Genomic DNA, 20,952 nt, shown 5'->3' with positions numbered 1-20,952 from the left:
GGGAGATGCGGTCCAGGGAGCGCGGGCGGTGCGGGCTGGGGGGCGGGAGGCGGCACCGACTGCCGGGCAGCGAGGGGAGCTGCGGAAATCCGCCGTCTTATTTACAACTTCTTACTTCGGCCGAGGTAGGAAAGAAAACCAAAAACCAAACCGAAGCAGAAGCGAGCGGCTCTCCGCCGCGCCGAGGGGTAAGTACTCGGGCACGGACCCGGCCGCCTACCCCGGCCCTGCCCGTCGGCCGGCGCTGTCCCGGGAGGGCGTCCCGGCCACCGGCCGAAGTTGTCGCCCGACGCGGAGAGAAGCAGCACCCCGTGGCCACCCGGGCCCCGTCCCCGCCGGCTGGAGCCCGGCGCCGCCCCCGAGGGCAGCGAGCGCGGAGCCGCCAGAGCCGCCGCCCCCTCCCCGCGGCGCCCGGGGCCGGCAGCCGGAGCGGGGCGGGGCGGGAGCCCCCCCGGCCCCCGCCCGCGGGGACCCTCCCTCCCGCCTCCCCGCCCGCCCTCCCCTCCCCGCCCCCGCGCACCGCCAGAGCCGCCCGGGGAAGCGGAGGAGAAGGAGCGTCTCCCCAGAGCCCCCGCCGAGCCCCGGTCCGGCGATGCCGCGGGTGAAGCGGGAGGAGGAAGAGGAGGAGGAAGGGCGGCCGCTGGCAGAATAGAGGCTCGGCGGGAGCGGGGCAGGCAGCTGCCCCGCCGGGCTGCCCCAGGCACCGCGGGGCTCCCCGACCCGCCCCGCCGGCGGCCCCCGCGCCCGCGGCAGGGAGGGAGCGCCCGGCGCCCGCCCCGGCCGCCGCCGCCCGGGCGCCCCGCGGGCAGCGCTGGGGCAGCCCCCGCCCGTCTATGGGGCGGCGCTGAGCGGCGGCGCGGCGGGAGGGCGCCGGGGGCAGCATGAAGTCCCTGCTCTTCAGCCGCTTCCTCCTGCTGCTGCCCTGGGTGCTCATCGTCATCATCGTGCTGGACATCGACAGCAGCCGGGCGCCGCTGCCCGCGCTGTCCCCCCGCGGCGGCGCCGAGGGCGGTAGCGGCGGGGCGCGGCCGCCCGCCCCGCGGCGGCGGCCCGAGGCCGCGCTGCCCACCATCTATGCCATCACGCCCACCTACAGCCGCCCGGTGCAGAAGGCCGAGCTCACCCGCCTGGCCAACACCTTCCGGCAGGTGTCGCGGCTCCACTGGATCCTGGTGGAGGACGCGGCGGCGCGCAGCGAGCTGGTGACCCGCTTCGTGGCGGGCGCCGGGCTGCCCTGCACGCACCTGCACGTCCCCACGCCGCGCCGCTACAAGCGCCCGGGGCTGCCCCGCGCCACCGAGCAGCGCAACGCCGGCCTGGCCTGGCTGCGGCAGCGGCACCAGCACCTGCCGCCCCCGCAGCCCGGCGTGCTCTTCTTCGCCGACGACGACAACACCTACAGCCTGGAGCTGTTCCAGGAGGTGCGTGCGGGACGGGGGGGGCAAGCGCGGCCGCCACGCTCCACCGCTCCCCTCAGCCGCCCGCCGCGTCCCCATCCCCGCTCCCCGCTGCGTCCCCGCTCCCCGCCGCGTCCCGCGTCCCCTCGGGCTGCTGCCGCTCCCTCTCCTCAGGCTCCCTGCTGGGGCTGTGCCCCATCCCCGCCCTGCGGCGCGCTCTTTACCAAAACCTGCGGGCACGGGGAGTCAAGCCCGCTCCCCGCCCCGGGACCCTGCAGGGCCCGTCCCTCACCCGGGCTCCCCGCGGCTGCCGCGGTGTGACCACCGCTCTCTTGATTTCACGTTTCTTGTCCCTCCTCTCCATACTCCCCCAACTTTTTCTGCTGTTTTCTCACTTTGCTGCCGAGCGAGGCAAGTTTAAGGTTGATATAAGGCATCCTGTGTTTTTGTTAAAACTGGGTTGAAAGGTCCTCTTTGGTTTGTTTATTTTTTCAGGCTGCATCCCTCTCCCTGTAGGGCAAACTCTCATCAGGAGTCGCCATCCTTCACAGTTTTTTCCTTGGCGCTAATGAATTAAGCCAGAGCAGGCTTCTTCACGTGGAGTTGCCTTTTTGAAGCTTTTCCCTCTTAAAAGCAGCGAATCGCTTGTGTAACGACTGAACGCCCTCTCAGGAGTCTCTTTTGTGAAAGGACCTGGTTTTGTCTTCATTGCCTCCCCTTGGTGAAGGGCTTTGTTTCGTTTTGGTGGGAACTGGCAGGCGCTCGGGTCAGAGGGCGTCCAGCTTTCTTCCTGGGTTCCCCCTGGCAGGAAGGAGGGTGTTTAATAAGTGGGCATAAAACAGCAGAAGAAGGATCGTGTACATCTTCTGTGACAGCCGGGAGAGCAGCCTTGGCAGGGAGGTGAGGGAGGGAGCAGGAAAGTTGGCAGCGCAGGAGTCCAGGCGTGCTGCGGGCTGTGCTGTGCCGGTGCAGAGAGCTGCGGCTCGGGGGGAGCGCGCATCCCCTGCCGCTGGCTCCGGGCTGGGCTCTGCCTCGCTGCTTTACAGGCACTGAGCTGAAGGGAACGTGGTACACGGAAATGTGAAGTACGTGCCATTCCCTAGAGAAGGCTGGTTTAGAAATGCTTGGGTTCGTTTGTGTTCAGGTTCATAATGCATCCATCCCTTTCCATTTCCAGTGTGTGGGCAGGTGCAGGGTCCCCATTCAGCAGAGATGCCCTACTTCTTTTGCCCACTTAGTATTCAGCATTGAAGCTGCTAATTTAAGGACCTTTGCCTAGAGGCTAAACCTTTGTTGCAATTGATTTTTTAAAATCCTCATAGCTGTGCTCAATGCATTATAATACAGAGTAATTTCACACACCCATCTTTGATACCATGGGAGTGCTCACGTGTATTTGTAGAAATAAGGCTAATTTGAATGAATCTTAGGGAGTCTGTTAATTGAAACAGAAAATACACTTCAGCGCAGTGAGTAATGTGGGACAAAAGATATTTGGAGACAAATACCTACGATTTGTTTGGGGTTGTTTTTGTTTTTTGTTGTTGAGTACCAACATTAGGGACAAGCTGAAGGAATTGTGTTGGCTGGTGTTTCTCTTGAGTGCTCCACAGGTATCGAAAAGGAGTCTGGTCACACTTACTCTTCTAAAATTTCCATAGTTATTCTACTAATTGCTGTGAATTATGAAACAGAAAGGTACACATTACCGCTCTAATTAGCTAGGAAATTCAGGAAAGTGCTGGGATAAAGCTGTCTGAAGGGTTAACCCTGCAAACAAAACAGACAACCTGTTTCCTCTTGCTGCCAAGAGCTGTAACCTCCAGCACGAGCCTCTGCAACCCCAGAGCTTCCCCTTCCCCTTCGTGCAGCTGCTGTGAGCACATTGAGCCTTGTGCTCCCAGGCAGGCGTGCATGCACGAGTGAGTTTTCCCGGAGAAATGGGGAGCTGGGAAAGCGCAGTTACAGGAGCAGAGAAGGAGCTTTTGCTTCAGCTGCCGCTGCGAGTTCCTGTGGCTGTGTTTTGGGGTCACTAGTGAGCTGCTGGCAGGGTCTCTGGGATGCCACTGGAGTAACACGAGGAGCTGCCAACCTCGCAAAGTTGAGGGAAGTGCACGGGCAGGCTTTGCCAACGGGATGCGCCTTTACGTGTGGGAGGTTGCATTTAGAGTGAGCCAGGAGCCTGATTTTTCAGTCGAGGCACTGCTAGAGGGCTGGCTGCTTTTTGACTCGATAAAAGAAAATCTTTGTATTCATGGATGCTGGCTTGACAGCTCTGTGGTAAATCCTGATCTCTCCTTCAGGAACTGATTGATTTATGAGTGTAAATTATACTTGTCTTCTCCAAGCATGAAGAGAACAGCTTCAGAATGCTACGTTTGCAGATGAAATCTGGTAGTAATTCCTGTTATGAAAATGCTGGTAACTATACCTGAGCGGGAGTTTTTCAGTTTGTTGTCCTGCCAGGAGCAATTCTCCAGACCAGCAGTTCCTTTCCCAAAGGAGGTCTGATAAACTGTAGTCTGCTCACTAGGAGGGAGTAGTTTAAATGTAGCAGAATGAGACAGGAGCTCTGAATTCTTATCCTAGCACCGTCCCTGTGCTGGCAGTGTGACTTCTAGCATGTCACTGACACGGGCACAGGGGTGTGGGAGCCCCACAGTGCCAGCAGCAGATCTGTCCTGTTTGTAATGGCTCACTGCTGAGCCCAAAATGATTTCAGTAGCAGCAGTGAGGCCTCGGGGAGGTGGGAACCAAGGCAAGTTGGGACTGTAGAGCCAGCAGGAGAGGAACATTTGTGTTAGGGATGGTTTGCTCAGAGGTCAAACAAGCAGGGCTGCGGAGCAGAGGGCAGCAAGGGAACTGCACGTCACCAAGGATTGTGTTTGAGGCAGCTTCTTGGCCGTGGGTTTCCCTGCTGTCCTTACTGAACATGGAGCCTCTTGACAAAGCAAGATCAGCAAAGGCTTTACTGTGTGTTGTAGTGTATAAAGTATGGGGCCTTGATCAAAAAGGAGCATGCTTTGACATGGAATGCCATGGGATACTTCTGAGAGCTTTTGATGAAGAAATTCTAATCTCTGTCCAAAGTACTTCTGCCTGGTGCTTATAGGAACGAGTACTTTATATTGATGTGGAGTGAGCTGGCCCCAGTAGACCCAGGCTAAGCGTGTTTCTTGAGAACAGGAAAAAAAATCCCCATCTTACAGTAGTCTGGAAAATATCACCTTGTGTAGTAAATCTGGAACCTTTGGGTGCTGTTTATAAGTATCTTTTTTCCTAAGACCTATGATGGCATGTGGGTGGATAGGTCAGCTTTTGACTGGTGAAATATGTCCTCAAAGTCACACTGTGGGGGTCTAAACAGTTTTAGTTGTCCTTTCTAGAATAAGGTGGAGAGCCTGGTTTGTCTTTCTGCTGCTATAGCATTGGCTCAGTTCAGCATTTTGTTAGGAAAGGTTCACCTTCCATGGAAAGGCTGCAGGGAAGGAACCAACCTGTTCAGTGATTGTGAAATTCTTTCTAGTCCTCAATGGGGCTGCAGCAATGATGGAGAAATATTTCTAGGAGTAAAGGTGTGGCTTTTCAGTTATTCCCAACTCTTTCTGCTTGAGAGTGTAGTGGTGGTCAGATGAAAAATCATGCCTTTACTTTAATGCCTGTGGTTCTGGCATATTGTATTTTGTCATTTATTATTTTGGGATCCAGATCTCAGAAATAATTTATGTGTTTTCTGTTCATCTGAAGGTGTCTTTGTGCATCTCTCCATCAAAACCAAGTCTGCTTTCTGAAAATACCTGTTATGTAAAAAGTCAGCTTGCATTCATAAAAAAGCCACTGAGGGGCCTGAAATTCCAACTATTATATTTAAGATGTTTTACAAATGTTTCTACATGACTCACCATAGCTTCTATTTTTTACCACAGGCTGTTCATTTTGGAGTGACTCTTATAGTTTCTGGTGCATTTGTGCTTCATCTTATTCCTGAATGCAAGTTATTGTAATATTGTGACTGATGCCTAGCAACTGCTGATTTCACATTTTTAAATTCCAGAGGGAAAAAACCTTAGATAATACTGGCATTCCACCTTCACAGAGAGATTTTAAAAACAGGATTAACCTACGCACTGGAAACTGAAGATAGACAGCTAAGTTTCACTTCCCTTAACTCTTCACAGAATTCCTGTATTTCTATCTCTTAGGCATTTTTTCTGCCTTTTCCATATTTTGAGTAGTTGGCCAAAGGCCATCACTTCCATGGTCCATGTTTGGATATGTATGCAAATTGGAGGAATTCCTGTTGGAGATCCACTCTGCTGTTGATTGTGCAGACTGCCCTGAAACCTTTGTAGGTGAGGGGTGAGCAGCATGAGGAGTACAAGAAGAGGAGTAAAGATCTTCAGTATCCGTCTGAAAGTGAGCTTGCTGCATTCAAAACCGCTGAGTTTTAGAGATTCCTGTCTAGGTTATTTCTGCCACTTTTGCTTGCGTTTTGTTCAGACACCTAAACTGAGATATATTTGAAATTAAAATGCTCATATCTAAAGCCATGTTCTCCCTCCCTGCCACCCCCAGGCTTCTGGTCATCAATGTCCAGAATTTCATAGCAAAGCTTGCTGGGTGCCTGGAGCATGCAAGTGTGGCACATTCCACTGCCTTGTCTGAGTGCAAGGGGAGGATGTGCAGACTGGGTCTCCTCAGAGAAATCCACATTCTAAGGTGTGATTTGGATACAGGCTTGCAGCATGGAATTCAGAGTAGTTCACAGCCCTAATTGTCATTTCTAAGGGGTTAAAAAGCCAGCCCAAACATTCAGCAGTTAGTCCTGTTGCCCAGTGAGTTGTGGACCAGAATTCAATTTGCTGTAGCTGTTGCCTGCACAAGAGTGCCCTGACTGTGCTGGTAGAGCTGGAAAGGTGTGAGAGGACAGAGCTCATCCTGCTCTCCCTAAGTTGTAGTCTTTACAGGTAGCTCCAGATTCAAAGAGCCAAGATTCAGACTGCAAGGACTTATGTCCCTGCCCTTCCCTATCAAAAGGTATGTATGAAGGTGAAAAATATTCTAGTGGCTTTTAGAAGCCATTACAGTAGCCTAAAAAAAGAATTCCTCGTTATTAAAAATAGAATAGAAGTACTTGCAGGCATTGGATGTCACACAGACTTCAGTTTTCCTGTGATCATTTTTGTAAAATATCAAAAATTCATCATAGAAGAGGTGAATATTTACTATTTATTTCAGATTTGACTAGGGAAGGCTTAGTGTTCCTTCAATATCACATAACTGTCCTAATCTTCATACACTGTGTTAAGCTAACTTCTGTGTATTTCTAATGGATATATTTATGCAAAAGATTTAAAAATAGTATAAATGAATCTCTTTATCTTTGAAAACATGAAATTTTTTTTTTTAATCTCTTGGAGCTGGCTGGAAAAATCAGATTTTTTATAATAGTTTAAAAAATAACATTCAGTAGTGTAGACAGAATTAAATATTAGCTGGCAGTCATTGGTTATTTTCTTCAGAATAAAAAGTGATCCAAATATGAGTTAGCAGTGCATTAAATACCTTTCTAGTATATAAATGATTTAGGACTACATGACAGATTTTAAATGCACACTGACATTTTTCTTCCACGTAGACATGTAATACCTATGCTAAAGAGGCTGGATTAGAAAAGACTGCCAGAGAATGAAACAGCTTAAAAATAAGAGGAAACAGTGACCCCCCCCCAAAAAAAAAAAGCTATTTGTTTATGCTTGGTTACAAAATAGCAAGTACTTCTGTTTTAGCAAGTACTTCTGTTTCTGCCCTGGCAGCAGCAGCCCTGCCTGTGAAACTGATGCTGTTACTGTGAACCTAATTACACAGGGTCAGCAGCTCTTCAGACGTACAGTGAACACAACCCAGTAGAGTGATAGGGAGTAGAATGAGACAACCAGTAAATAGAAGGGCCCAGAAGTAAAACGAGTAGCAAATGTTTTGGAAGTTGTCCCAATCCTCAGAAATTGGCTGCTAACTGCTTTAGTTAAATTTGGTAGAGTTTTCTTCTGCAGGGAAGCAGTATTGACATTTGTGCCCAAGGATGCTGGTATAATTTAGAAACATTAATCATTGTACCTTATATATAAAATGTTGCTGGAGAAAAGGGGGAATTAATCTATCCTCCTTCTGCAATGTAGATTGTGTACAAATCAGCAGAAGAGGTTTAAAGAAGATACTTGGAAAGAAAGCTTTCTAGCATTGAGGATGATGAAGCAGATCACCTGTGAGAGCCGTAGAGGAGGCTACATCAATGAATGACAAATGTTTTGATTTGTAGATCCCTTGTACAAGTGTTCCCATGGAGAATACCCTTCACAGTCAAATTTTCCAACAACAAACTTGCCTTTTGAGGTTCCTAACCCCTAAGCATCTCAGCCCCTGAACCACAAAAGCCACAGGCACAGGTTTTCAGTGCCTCGGTAACTCCTTTGAAATGATGGTAAGTGGGGACAGCTCTGTCCAAAGCCTCAGTAAACAGACACAGCATCGCTGCTGAACTGTCTGGCTGAGTTGAAGTGCTCTCACACACCTTTTGTTGAAGCAGAATTTGGCTTTCAATGGCCTATGAGTAATGCAGAGAACTGTGTGAGAACTGACAGGGAACCTGGCTGTGGTTATGCCTTAACTCATAAAAATTTCTCCTGAGGAAATGTTGTAGTGATGGAGCTCTAGATCCTGTCTTTGGTAATAATAAATCAGAATTCTGCATAGAAATCTGCTGCAGTATCATTGGGATGGGCAGGGGTGTGGGGTAGGATGGTGAGCTACAGCCTGACCAGGACTGGCTTGAATGTGAATCTGGAGCCTGACCAGGACAGATCACAAATCACACAGGGGTTAAAATGATGGGGAGAAAAAAGCTTATGAGGTGTGGCAGCAGGTTTACCCTCAGAGAGGGCTTTGAATCCCGAGCAGAAACACATTGACATCATGCTGCAAAAACACCAGGATGCTTGTTCCAGTCTGAAGCTTTTTCACTCTAGGAAGTACCACCATGTTTCCTTTTCTCTGTCATTTTCCTTCATTCCCCTTGGGCTTTTATATTTTGTTACTGGCTTGGTATCTTCCTTCCCCATCAGTCCAGCGCATCCCATTAAGCAGCTTTTCTTGATTGACTAATGAGATGCTAAATTTAGCAATGCTTTTATCACTCTCTTTTACTGCTCAGCTCCATTTCCTGCATTTCACTTGCCATTCTTCAGTGATTTCTCTGTTGTTACTGTATTTACTGTTGTATGCCCGGCACCTCACTGGCATTTCTTCCGTGCATTGTTACTCACCTCTCCTGTCATTTCCTTGCCTGCTCCTTCCCACTCCTCCTCCCCCTCCTACTTCATTCGGGTTTGTTCTACCATCTTCCCCACACAGTACATCACTCTCCTCCTATGCCCAACACCCCCTTTCAAAAGTAAATAGAGGACAGAAGCATTTCTGCCTTCAGAGAGCTGTCCAAGCCAGGCAGGATGAACCCTGCCAGTGGGGTCCTGTCTCATTAACTACAAAAGTCTAACTAGGACAGAGCAGATGCTTAACTTGCAGAGAGTGAAATGTAAGTTAGGTGAATACCATTCATGTAAGCTACCAGGATTTAAAATGCTGAGTGTTACCACAGTGTGTGCTACTGCTGTCATTACAATGACAGAAGAGTCTTTTAGGAAGCTGTTTGTAAGTCCTAGGATTTCTGGCAGTTGCTTAACCCACGGCACTAAAGCTGTTCAGAATTAACACATTTTTAAATCACTTTTTTTGTGTTCTGATGATTAGCAGCATAAAATTCCAGGTGCAAGCTGGCCTTTTAATCCAAATAATAGCTTTTCCCCCATCATACATAAATACAGCCTTCACATATCAGTATGTTAACTGCAGTAATGCTATTCTCAGAAGATTAAAAGAAATATTCCTACTTTCATCTGCCTAGCATATCCCAAGGCTGTGAGGTATTTCAGAATTAGCATAAATACTGGTCTAGATGTGTTCTTTCAGCTTTTACTTGAAGGAATTGCTGTATTCTTGACACCTGCTTATTTTGTTCTTCAAAAATGTAACCTGTGAGGATAAAGTCACCCAAGGACAAAAGTAGGAGCTCTGTAAGGTTACTTCCTTCTGATGTGTGGTCGCTTTACTGACATAACTCATAGACATGGAGATTGACCCAAGATTATTAATATGAAACATCTTGGGTCATTTCATGCTGGTTTTATGAGGTCAGTGAGTTACTTTTCACAGTACAGACAAGGTTTTCCAACACACTGTATTGTAGAGTATTAATGTAAATCCATCTGGTTCTGCCAGCATAGATGCTGAGGCCCCCCAGTTCAGAAGTCCTGTGTAACCTGGCCCATTTTGCAGTACAGCTGCCCAAGCTTTTACTGTGCACACAGGCAGGGCATGGGTGCAACTGTGCTCTGGACACTCTCTTGCAGTCAAGAATGTGCCTGCCCTTGTCTTGTGGCATTTTGAGCTTAGGTACAGACAGTTGGCACAGGTTGGCCAAAGTACTGCAATTCTGAACACTAATTATTTGTTCAGGTATCCACACCCTCCAGGAGGCACCATGTCTGTTTATCCTGTGGTATTTACTGGTGTAGCACCACTGGGTGAATTTAGCTTGATGGTTCTGTGGAGACATGCCCAACAGGATGATTCCCTGTGTCTATGTCTGGTATGTTTAGATGTTAATGTAAATATGCTATTAGCAAAATAAACAAAAGAGATGTGTCATTAAAACCAGAGTTAGAAGGTCTTCATGAGAAGGTTTGGCCAATTTCCACATCCAAACAGCTAATTGCTAACTCTGCATTTCCTCCATGGAGGGGTGGGAGAGATTGGAAAGTTAAGCAGGGAGAACAGTTGCAGGTAAATACATTTATCAATAACCTTAGAAAGATTCATGGCAGTCTCTCCCTGGCAATTAACCAGGCAATGGCTTGGACAGAATCCTTTTCACAAGAATTCCCTATATTGCCAGCTGAATACATTCCCTGCTTTTACGCACTTTGGGCTGCTGTTACTGAGTGAGAAGTTCTAGCTTGCTGCAACAGTTATTAGGGTGGAAGAGAGGAATTTTTGATAAACAAATCTGAAGAAACACAAATAATTGGAGGGAGAGAAGGTGCATGTCTCTCTTCTGTGTGTACCTACATTTTTGTGGATTTTTAAATATGTATTTTATACCTTATGTGAAGGTTTTAAGAATCTGCGAATGTTTCTAGCTTAGAAATGTGAACCATGCTGACGTGATGTCTTTGTTTTTTCTGGTGCAACTCCTGTGAGTCTTGATGATATGCATGATAAATCTTTCACCTTGGCAGAGAGAGAAGGAAGTGTTTAATATTTAACCAAGGTTGTCTTTTACTTCAGCATCCATCGATAGGGGACTGCAGTTACAAATATGTAAAACTGTGTTTGTTTTTGCTGAGAGGAGTGCTTGGAAGGAAAAAGGGATAACCTTTCCCCAAGGAATAAGTTTCAATTACAACAAAAGATGAGAGTGTTTTTAGAATAGATCAAATTAGGCCCACATTACACTGAAATAGTTTAATACTTGTTTAAATAGAACCATATTTAAAGCACAGTAGTTGAAACAGTGGCTTTTGAACCAGTGTGGTTAAGCTGTGCAAGTCTCTGTGTCAGTGCTCTTGCTTGCTCAAGTTCTCACGCCAGGCTGTCCGATTTTCCCACAGGGAGCAGTGTGTCAAGGTTCATGTCGTATTATCTCCTGTTTACTGAAGAAAATGGACCACTGAACCAGTTATCTGAAGTCATTAGATCAGACTCATAATCTTTATGGTTAGAAAAGACCTCCAAGATCAAGTCCAGCCTTTGCCTGAACACCACATCAACTTAACCCTAGCACTAAGTGCCATATCCAGTTTATTGAACGCTTCCAGGGATGGTCACTTCATCGCTTCTGTGGGCAGCCTACTCCAATGCCTGACAACCCTTTCAGTGAAGAATCTTTTTCCTGATGCTGATCTGAACCTTCTCTGGCACAGCCTGAGGCTGTTTCCTAATGTTACCTGGGAGAAGAGGCTGAGCCTCATGTGGCTCCACCCTGCTTTCAGACAGTTGTAGAGGGATAAGGTCCCCCCTGAGCCTGCTTTCCTCCAGGCTAAACACCCCCAGCTCCCTCAGCTGCTCCTTATAGGACTCACTTTCTAGACCCTTCCCCAGTCTTGCTGCCCTCCTCTGGACATGCCCCAGCACCTCAGTGCCCTTCTTTAAGTGACTCCCAGTCATGCACACCTCTTGCTAGAGTCGTTTTTGCATACCTATGGCTTCCTCTACACTAGATAAGGATCACACTTCCAGTTTTACATTTAGTTAATTTCCACCACTGGGAAAAACTGCTGCTGATGATAATAAGTATCCTTCCTGGCCTGCTTTTTGTCCTTCTCAGAAATTCAGCAGAGCTTTTAAAGGGAAAAAACCAGAAATTAAAAAGACTTAGCCTTAGCAATCTTTTTTCATGATTCCTTAATAGATCTGCACTACATCTTAGATCTGCCACAGGTAGGAATGAGTTGTGTGTCATAATTTCCTTTATTCAATCATTTTTAACAAGTTCTAAACTAATTGTACTTGTCCCAATGAAGTGTGTATTAATCATTACTATAATATTTTCTCTCACTGTTTTCCTATAGTATTTCAGCAATCTATAGAGGTAAGCCCACTGCCAGAATGCTGTAGTCTTGCAGATAAAAAAGATCTACTATGCCTTCAAAAACCCCAACAAAGAAGAACAAAACCCCAATTTTCACAGCTTTAAAACCTCTTGGTATAAAAAATATTATGAATAGGGTACCTAAAGTAGAACTGAGATGCGTATGGACTGAAGAGCTGGAGATTTCCCAGAAAATGAGTGGGCACGCAGCTCTGGGGCTGCAGTCTGTGAGCTGGAGTTGCTTTTGAATTCCCAGTCTTGGTGGCTGGTGTGGGTTTCCTCAGGAAGCGGGGGGAGCGCGGGGCCGGCGGTGACGCTGAGCTGCCTCTTGCAGATGCGGACGACGCGCAAGGTGTCGGTGTGGCCCGTGGGGCTGGTGGGCGGCCGGCGGTACGAGCGCCCGGTGGTGGAGAACGGCAAAGTGGTCGGCTGGTACACGGGCTGGAGAGCCGACAGGCCCTTCGCTATCGACATGGCAGGTGAGCAGCACTCATGATACGTCAATGTTCCCATGCCTCAACTGAAGCAGCTTCTTAAACTTCTGAAGTGGTGACTAGCAGTGCAGCCTTTGGGCACTAACAGTCCTGAAGTCTAAGTTTGTACATCTTGTCTAATTAATTTGCTGCTTGGTGGTATCTGAACTTACTATAATTTGTTTTTATTTTTATGTGGCAACTTGGCTTTTATGTTGTATGAATTGTCTGTCTGAAACAAGTTAATTGTAAATTAATTCATCCTAGCAATTCTTGCAAGGAGTCTCTGCCTGTCATTTTGTCATCAATCTAAAACAGGCAGTATAAATGCAGACCTTCTTAGACCTCATGTTGTAAAATGCTACTTTATCATGAAATTATTCATGTTGCATTGGTTATTTGGAATGACAGTGATAACTGTAGATGGATATAGTTTGAAACACTGGGCTTAGGGGAAGAATCACTGACAGCTGTCGCCTGGTAGATGAAGGCAGAAAAGCTTCAAAATGGATCTAATCAATCTTCTGCAGTGAAGTTTGCACACCACACAGCTCTGTCTTGCTGACAGTCCATGCTTAGCCAATCTTTTGTATACATTCACAACTGTCAAATTAATCACCACTGTGCACAGGTCCAATTTCTGATACAGCAGAAGCTGGTTTCCCAGCAAATGATACAGTAGTTGCACTCAGACATCTTCTGTACTCAGGAGGGAAGAAGAAAAGTAGGAACACAAGGGCAAGAATGGGGTAGAAATAGCCACTTTTTTTTAATGCTGATACCTCTATGTTTTAAGAGAGGGAAAAGGACAGTGTATGGTCCTTTCTCATCTTGATACTTATATTAATTGAAATTATTGATAAAAATATGTACAGTATTTATTTACTGTCCAACTGGTTAAAAAGAGTAAATAAAGGAGGACCAGTGGTTGTTATCACCTCAAAGACAAAAAGGTTATCAGGTGAATTTTTCTGCACTGTAGAGGCATTTCAAGTCAGTAATACAACCTGGCATAAAAAGAATTATTTGGGTGTTCACATAAAGGCATTCCTCAATGGTGAAGCAGGTATTCAATGCCCAAAACCATGCAGCGTGTGGAGGACTGCAGCTGTGCAGTTTAGCAGTCCCTGTGGATTTACAGATATATATCGATACTGTACTCGAAAAGGGATTACTGATGGCATTACAAAGGTGAGAGCGTGGTCCATAATTAGTTAGCAGCAGGCAGAAAGCCATTACACAGCATCGGCCAGGGGACTCAAACCCAGACATGAAGATACACATGGGGAGTTCTTCAGTTGTTTACCTTGCAGATGCTGGCGGAATCACGGGCATGAGGGAAAATCACCTGCTTGTGCTTTGACCAAAGTCATGTAAGGGAGGGTCATAGAGACAAAAAAAACCCCAAAACTTTTAGAGTACACAAAGTTATTGCACAACCACAGAGAGTTACGACTTTGTGAGAGAACTTCTATTAGTCTTCAAAAAATACTGAAGAAAGTGAATTTCATTCTTAATTTCAGCAAGAAGAAAAATGGATGCAGTGTAGACTGCTAAAAAAATGATGTGAAATTTGCACCTTCATTCTCCTCAGGAATACAATGGCAACACACAAACAGAACTGCAAATCCAGAACTCCACAGGTGTCTGAGCAGATGCAGGCTACAGGATGCATGTCAACATGCAGTTTCCTACTCTTGCCCTTCTCTCCTGACTTCCCAACACACCTCCAGGGACTTGCTACCAAACCTAAGTCCATGCTGTAGTCCATCACTGGCATTTTTCCATTTTTCCATATATAAGCAACTTAGGTTATACCGAATGCTGCACATAAGGAAGATCAAGGATCTCTTTTAAAAATATTGCCATGCAAACAGTATAGGTGCATACAGTAATACTGATATGGAGACGTATCAGCTGTCTACAGTTCATGTTCTGTGCACATGTCCCAATGCACTGGGTAAAGAGGCTCCCTTTAGTTTAGTGAATGATCTTTCACAGTGATTTTCACAAGAATTTGATCATGGGGCTGGCTATGAACAGAGTGACAGCTTACAAGGTTTAGGATCACTGATTTAACTTGTGGCTGTTCAGAGGAAGGACATCCTTGACTTTATGCACATAAATTTCATATTCTAGACAGCAAAATCCAAGGCCAAATTCAAATTCCTGCAAGTGGAGACAGGTCCTGCTGATTTCAATGGGCTCAGCTCAAAGACCTTAGCTGGCCAACCTCCCCAGATTCTTTGAAACACACTTGCACATGGCAATCACATTAGGTCAGTTCATTAAACATTGGTTGTTTATTTTGAGAAATTTGTGGCTGACACTGCTATTCTCCAATGCTAACCTGGATTCAAAAAGCAAAGTAGCCATTTCCTGTCTTGCTTCTTGCCTGGCAACCAACACACCGTACAAATTAGTTCAGGTATTTCCAAAGTTCTGCTTCAGTTTTTAATCAAGGTGGGTTCTAGAGTTTGACGCAGACTTGCTGTCAGGGAAGAAAAATGAGAGAGAAGGTGGAAAGCAAAATGTGACACTGATTCTGAGGTAGGCATAGTGTTATTTAGTATGGATCTGATTTCAAGTCTTCTGTATTAAATGTCGTTTTACTTCTGGCCTGTTCCTAGTGCCAGAATTTTGGATCACTCAAGAAAAAAAGTTAGTTTGCAATTCTCCCAATGTGAAGGTTGTTCAAGAAGGGAGATGCTTTGCATTAGCATTCCAGGAGCTACTTCAGTCACAGAGACTAATATGTGACTGTAAATCAATGGGCAGCAGATTTTTGACTTGGGGTCCAGAGCTCATCCACTGTGCCCTAGGCACCTCAGCTAGGGCCTGAACAAACACCTTTTTTAATTCTATTTTTTTAGAATTTTGCTATAGTCATGAGATCTTCAGTACATCTCATCCTTCTTAGGGTTCTCTAAGCAAAATGCCAGTCTATTCATGGCACTGCAAAATGTGGCATATTTTGACTGATTCTGGAAGAGCCACTGCTGGAAGTCACAAATGAAATTTAAGTGCCTATGGCAGCCAGCACTCAAAACCTCCCCAAAACCAGAACAGAACACCAACCTCCCCTCCCATGCAAGGATAAATACTATTTTAAACACTGCGTTTATAATCAAGTGCCTCTTTCATGGTGAATTAATGTCAGCAGATGCCTTTGTTCCTAACTACAAAACCTCCTGGTTAGACATCTCTGCCTTACTGCAACCCAAAAAGTACACCACAGGGAGAACAGAACTTGAAAGTTGCAGAGCCAAAGGTGGGACCTTGATCTCTGTGGAAACCAGTACATCTGTGTCAACATCAGCACTGAGCATTAGCATTTATACACTCCAGAAATGATAAACATTCAAGTTTCCAACTTGCCTTCAGCTACTATCCTATCTAGAACATCCAGGAAGCAATGGCATTAACCATAACAACAAAATCTTTAAACCCTGGCTCAAGTTTAACTGGATGAAGAAAAATAGTTCTGCCTTTTAACAGAAGCCATTGATCTAACACAAGTCAAGGTGTGAATTAACAGAAACAGCTTACACTGAAAGAACAGATGTAATATCTGCTGTGTCTCCCAGGTATCTTGTCCTCCCACAAATTAATTCCTATCTTCAGCCAATTAGATTTAATTTACAACTTTGCATTAAACACCAAAACACCACCAAAACACCTCTTCACACTACAGCTATGAAATTGTCTTGTGAAGTTCTTTCATGTCTTTCATGTGAAGTTAAGCCCAGTATGATCTTGTAGGAATGACTAAATAAAATAACTGCATGCATGTAAGCACTGTTCAGTTATGCTACACTGGAGACAGTAATCCCATATAAATCCCTGTTCAGTGACAGAATTAAAAACAACAGTGTCTTTTCATCTATTAGCAGAGGATCACTATCTACTTAGAGAAATAATTAGTGCCAATCTGGTCAAAACCTGAGCTGTCTCTTCTGTTTCTGACACCAAAATAATACATCTGATAAAGTCAACTTAGAGTTGTCACTAGAAAGTGGTTTTCTCTCAAGCCCATATTACAAAATGTCATACATGTGATACTAAAGCTGTTATAAAGCAGAGCTGAAGAACTGGAGAGCCAGGAGGTAAGTCTCCTTGAATTATTTTATCTCTTTAAGTTGCTGCTTTGTTGGATTATTTTAACAAAGACTGCAAGGACCTAACCAAGGAAACAAACCTCAGGCCAGTCAGTGCACAGCAGTCCATGCCCTTGCCCTCTGCAAGATTAAGTTCATAATTTAACTTTTATTTGATGCCTGAGTTTCGAGAGCAACCTCACATGACAATTTGGAATAGCATGGTATCAAGGGCCAGTGTCACGTGCAGGGGCCATGGCCCATTTGAACATCTGTGTCTAGGAGAAATCCACCCTCAGAACACAGTGCAATTTTTTCAAGAGTGAGCAAGTCTTGCAACCAGAGAAATGATGAGAAATTAATGTATGGATAAGTATAGGCTATGGGTCCAGGGTGCCACACTGACACCACAAAGATAAACAGCAGAAAATCTGCATCTCTTCTGCTTAGAATGGGATTCTTTCTGTGCACTAAAATCTAGGACACTGATTTGGGTGTTTACTTAATTTTCTTCTTTATGCATGGGTAGCTTTAATCTTAAATATATTCAAAAACAAAGAGCAGCTCACAGAGCTGATGCAAAAATGATCCAAAAATGCCTTCCCATGCAAAAGAACTTTTTTTTTTTGGCCCAAAATTATTAAAGCCCAGTTGCATCTAAAATTCATAGTTTGTTTTATTAAAGGGGAAAAAGCCAACAAAACCTAACCAAAACCATTTAACTGAAGCAGGCCATTTTGTTCATCAGTACGAAGTCTCTGATCTCCTTTCAAGGTGGAGCAAGCTGGCTGTACATACTGTCTGTAGCTGAGGGAGTTTAAACTCTCACCCTCAGCTCTTCCCAAATGATCACACTTACCTACCAAGAGCACTGGGAGAGATCCCACCTTGTGCTCCATCCTGGCCAGGCTGCAAGCAGTGAGAAGCAAGACTGCACTGCAGGGTGTGGGTAAGCCCTGTCCATGCAGACACCTATTCCCTACCTCAGGCAGGACAGGATGAATAAAGCTACATAAAAGATATAATGTATAAATGTTTTCTGTGTCCATCAGTGAACTGGGCCCTCGGTTTACATCCAACCCATAGTCTTCATCAGGGTCCTAATCCTTATGGAAAACAAAACAAACTTTTCTGGTGTCTTCCTTTGCTTTCCTACAAGTAGAGCATGATAAAGTGGTTTCAGTGTGTCTTTCTTTACATGTGATACAGTAATTACTTCCTTATATTTTCCTCCCTTATATTTTCAAAGGGCTCCTGTAAAAGTCACAGATACTTTCAAGAAAAACATAGTAGTAAGACATTTCTACTAAAAAAGGGGTCAGAACTACATTAAGTTATAGAAAGTTATTGTCAATTTTTAAGTGATAAAATTTTAATACTGGTTTTAGAATTAAATGTTCTTGGAGTTTTCCAGAACTGATGTCAAAACTGTTAATACTTGTGTCATAAAGGGACAGCTGCAACCACTCTGAACTAATGAAGAAAGGACTTCTTTGGTAGCCTTGGCAATCAGACAAGAGGAGTTAGTTAAAAATGTAATTTTTCTTTACAATTCTATCAGTGGAGTTTTGGAGTCATAGTTAAAGAAGCATACACAGAGAAGCATACTGAGCATTGCTGAAGGAAGACGGGAGAGTTCTATAAATAATGGCAAATTTGAGATTCATGGGAGCTCCTTCAGAGAGGCTGGGTTTGTTCAAACCAGTGGTTTCTCAGTTTGCAGTCTCCCTTCAAGGAACCTGATGCATGTTATTAGAGAAAAGAATTGCAGAGAGGTGTGTACATTTAATAAATCCTTGGAGCCGTGCTGTGCCAGGCCCAGACCACCTGAGACTGCCTGGCAGAGCACTGGTGCTAGAAGTCATTCCCAAGGCAGAGTATTAGCATGACTTGTCTTTCCTCAACAAGGATGTTTAAAATCTACAGGCTAAAGCTATCTAAATATCACAGTTGTAACATATTTCAACCTTTTTTCCCGACCTTCACTTTAAAGTGTGGAACGGTTTGTACAGTATAAATTTTATACATTTTATTTTACTTATAACTGAGTTTTATTTCTTAATTGAAAGTAGAAAGGAAGACTAACCCAAGATTTTAGCAATACCTGAGTTTTCAGGCAAGAAAGCATATATTACCTACATGATGGGAAATAGATTAAACATGTTGAAAATATGGTGCAATTAAAAAAGCCTTATTGTATTGTAAGGGCAAAACAAAACGAAACAATACAATGTAGGATGTACAAACCTACCAAATACTGTCTATCCACATAATCAAATTTACACATTTTTAAAAAGAACATGGGAGATTTCTAGGCATAACAGAACTGCACAAAAATGTAAGGCCTAAAGGTTTTTCTCAACCCTTTTCCCTGTCTCTCTCTCCAAGGATTTGCTGTGAGTCTTCAAGTGATCCTGTCGCATCCCAAAGCCGTATTCAAGCGTCGTGGTTCTCAACCAGGAATGCAAGAATCTGATTTTCTGAAACAGATAACAACAGTGGAGGAACTGGAGCCTAAAGCAAACAACTGCACAAAGGTACCAATTGCCACATGTGTGAAAAGCTCTCGTGTCAGCCCTGCAGATGACTTTACTGACACACACGGTATTTTCTAGGTTCTTGTATGGCACACCCGAACAGAGAAAGTGAATCTAGCTAACGAGCCAAAGTACCACCTGGACACAGTCAGTATCGAGGTATGACGGGGGGCAGAGCAGGACAGCGGCACCAGCGCCTGGGCCACTTCAGACAGCTGCAATCATCTGCTTCTGCCTGAGACCTGGCGGGCTTCTGTGGAAACAAAAGGAAGCTTTCAGAGACTCTGATAGGCAAATCAAGTGGGTGTGCTTTGTTCTAACTTGTCTGCATGCATTTCTGAACTTTCAGCTTAATAAACTGACACTTACCTTTGTTTTAACGCTGTTTCCACATAGAGAAACATGGCTGCAATGGAGTATTTTCAAAACATTATTTATGTATATACTTTTTGTATTTATCCAGCTTAATGGTGTAATTATAAACTGATTTTAACTCACGAACTATTGTTCTAAATATCTGTATAAATGGATCCTCCAAACTGAACATGTTTTACTTCATTAAAAGTAGCAGTCAAATAGGTCATCCAATAATGAAATAAAAAACCCACAACCATTTACGGATTTATCCTTTTAATATAGGGAAATAACATTTTATCATTACGAGGCACCATAAAATGTAAACACAATCACTGTCATAAACCTGGATCTCTCTGCAAGACAAAATATATCTGTTCACACTGAGTTACCTTGAATGCATATTGTGCTGTCAGTTCTCAGCTTTTACACTGTGCACCTGCCTCCTGAGCCAGGTCGGAGACTTTACCACAGGAAACTCAAATGAATCAAATGCTCATCTTTAAAAGAATAAACTATTGATTTGTAGAACTACAGTAACATCCAGGTTTATCTTCCTTTCAATAACCACATTCCTTGTTATGCACACCATAACAACATCACAGTGAAATGTATGATGAAACAAAATTTGTTTGATACACTAGAAAACATTGCTCAGTGATACATTTACATTCTATTTATATATGATTAAACATTTGTTCATACAGTACCTTCTACAGGATTACTGGGTAATTTTGGGGGGTTGGGGTTCATATTTTTGGATATTACTAACATGATAGCTACATCCCTTATATGCAAACATTTGATCTAGGATTTTGAGGGAAAAAAATCAGTATGTGGTTAAGCAGCTTCTTAATATGGTCTATGAAATCATATGCATTGTATGAAAATGCTTCCAATGATGTATAAATATATTCTTGATCTGCTTTTCACTACATCAAATTTAAATCAATATAGACCACAACACGGTCAGTCAGTTATATTCTTAATCTGGACAGCTGGGGGGAAAGAAAAAGAATATATATGTACATGGAAGGAACAGCAAAAGTAAATGTATTTGAACAAGGAATGTTAGGTGGCTGTTCTGGGAAAGATTTATATTGCAACTTTCATTTCCACAGTTGTGTGCTGAGAGTCTGGCCAGAGGAGCTTCCAGTCCATCCTGCGGCTGTGCTGGGGGGCTGGCCAAAGCCCATCACATTGCTGGAACTGCTGAGGTTCATTCCAGCCATTTGCTGATTCATCTGCAAAGCACACACACACACACACACACGAGCCTGGTTAGCACTGGCACTGAAACACAGCATTGCTGCTAGCCAAAAGCAGTCCTGCCTCCAACCAGCCACCCAGTTACAAGTTCATTTCCCTAAAAATATTTTTCATTAAATA

At 44.7% G+C, this 20,952-nt stretch overlaps 2 protein-coding genes across 5 annotated transcripts in view; one reads left to right on the top strand and one right to left on the bottom strand.

Annotated features, from left to right (window-relative positions):
* Positions 1 to 525: 525 nt before the first annotated feature.
* B3GAT2 (beta-1,3-glucuronyltransferase 2) lies at positions 526 to 19,824 on the top strand. Its single transcript, XM_063389451.1, has 4 exons — positions 526 to 1,421; positions 12,437 to 12,581; positions 19,061 to 19,209; positions 19,288 to 19,824. Exons 1-4 carry the CDS (start codon positions 882 to 884, stop codon positions 19,372 to 19,374), a joined length of 921 nt encoding a protein of 306 aa, XP_063245521.1. The 5' UTR covers positions 526 to 881; the 3' UTR covers positions 19,375 to 19,824.
* SMAP1 (small ArfGAP 1) overlaps positions 19,823 to 20,952 on the bottom strand; it is a 90,741-nt gene continuing 89,611 nt past the window's right edge. For all 4 annotated transcript variants that reach the window (XM_063389448.1, XM_063389447.1, XM_063389450.1 and 1 more), the window contains one exon: positions 19,823 to 20,807. In XM_063389448.1, the coding sequence (XP_063245518.1) occupies positions 20,673 to 20,807 (135 nt within the window). In that variant the 3' untranslated portion in view covers positions 19,823 to 20,672. The remainder of the gene's footprint in view (positions 20,808 to 20,952) is intronic.

This window comes from Prinia subflava, chromosome 2, assembly GCF_021018805.1.
Source record: "Prinia subflava isolate CZ2003 ecotype Zambia chromosome 2, Cam_Psub_1.2, whole genome shotgun sequence".
In the NCBI taxonomy this organism is placed as follows: Eukaryota; Metazoa; Chordata; class Aves; order Passeriformes; family Cisticolidae; genus Prinia; species Prinia subflava.
This window is presented reverse-complemented; position numbering and strand designations above follow the sequence as displayed.

Coding starts and splice junctions, on each gene's coding strand:
- B3GAT2 (XM_063389451.1), top strand. CDS start 882: ATGAAGTCCCTGCTCTTCAGCCGCTTCCTCCTGCTGCTGCCCTGGGTG. Junction 12,582..19,060: donor CTTCGCTATCGACATGGCAG/GTGAGCAGCACT, acceptor TCTCTCTCCAAG/GATTTGCTGTGAGTCTTCAA. Junction 19,210..19,287: donor AAGCAAACAACTGCACAAAG/GTACCAATTGCC, acceptor GGTATTTTCTAG/GTTCTTGTATGGCACACCCG.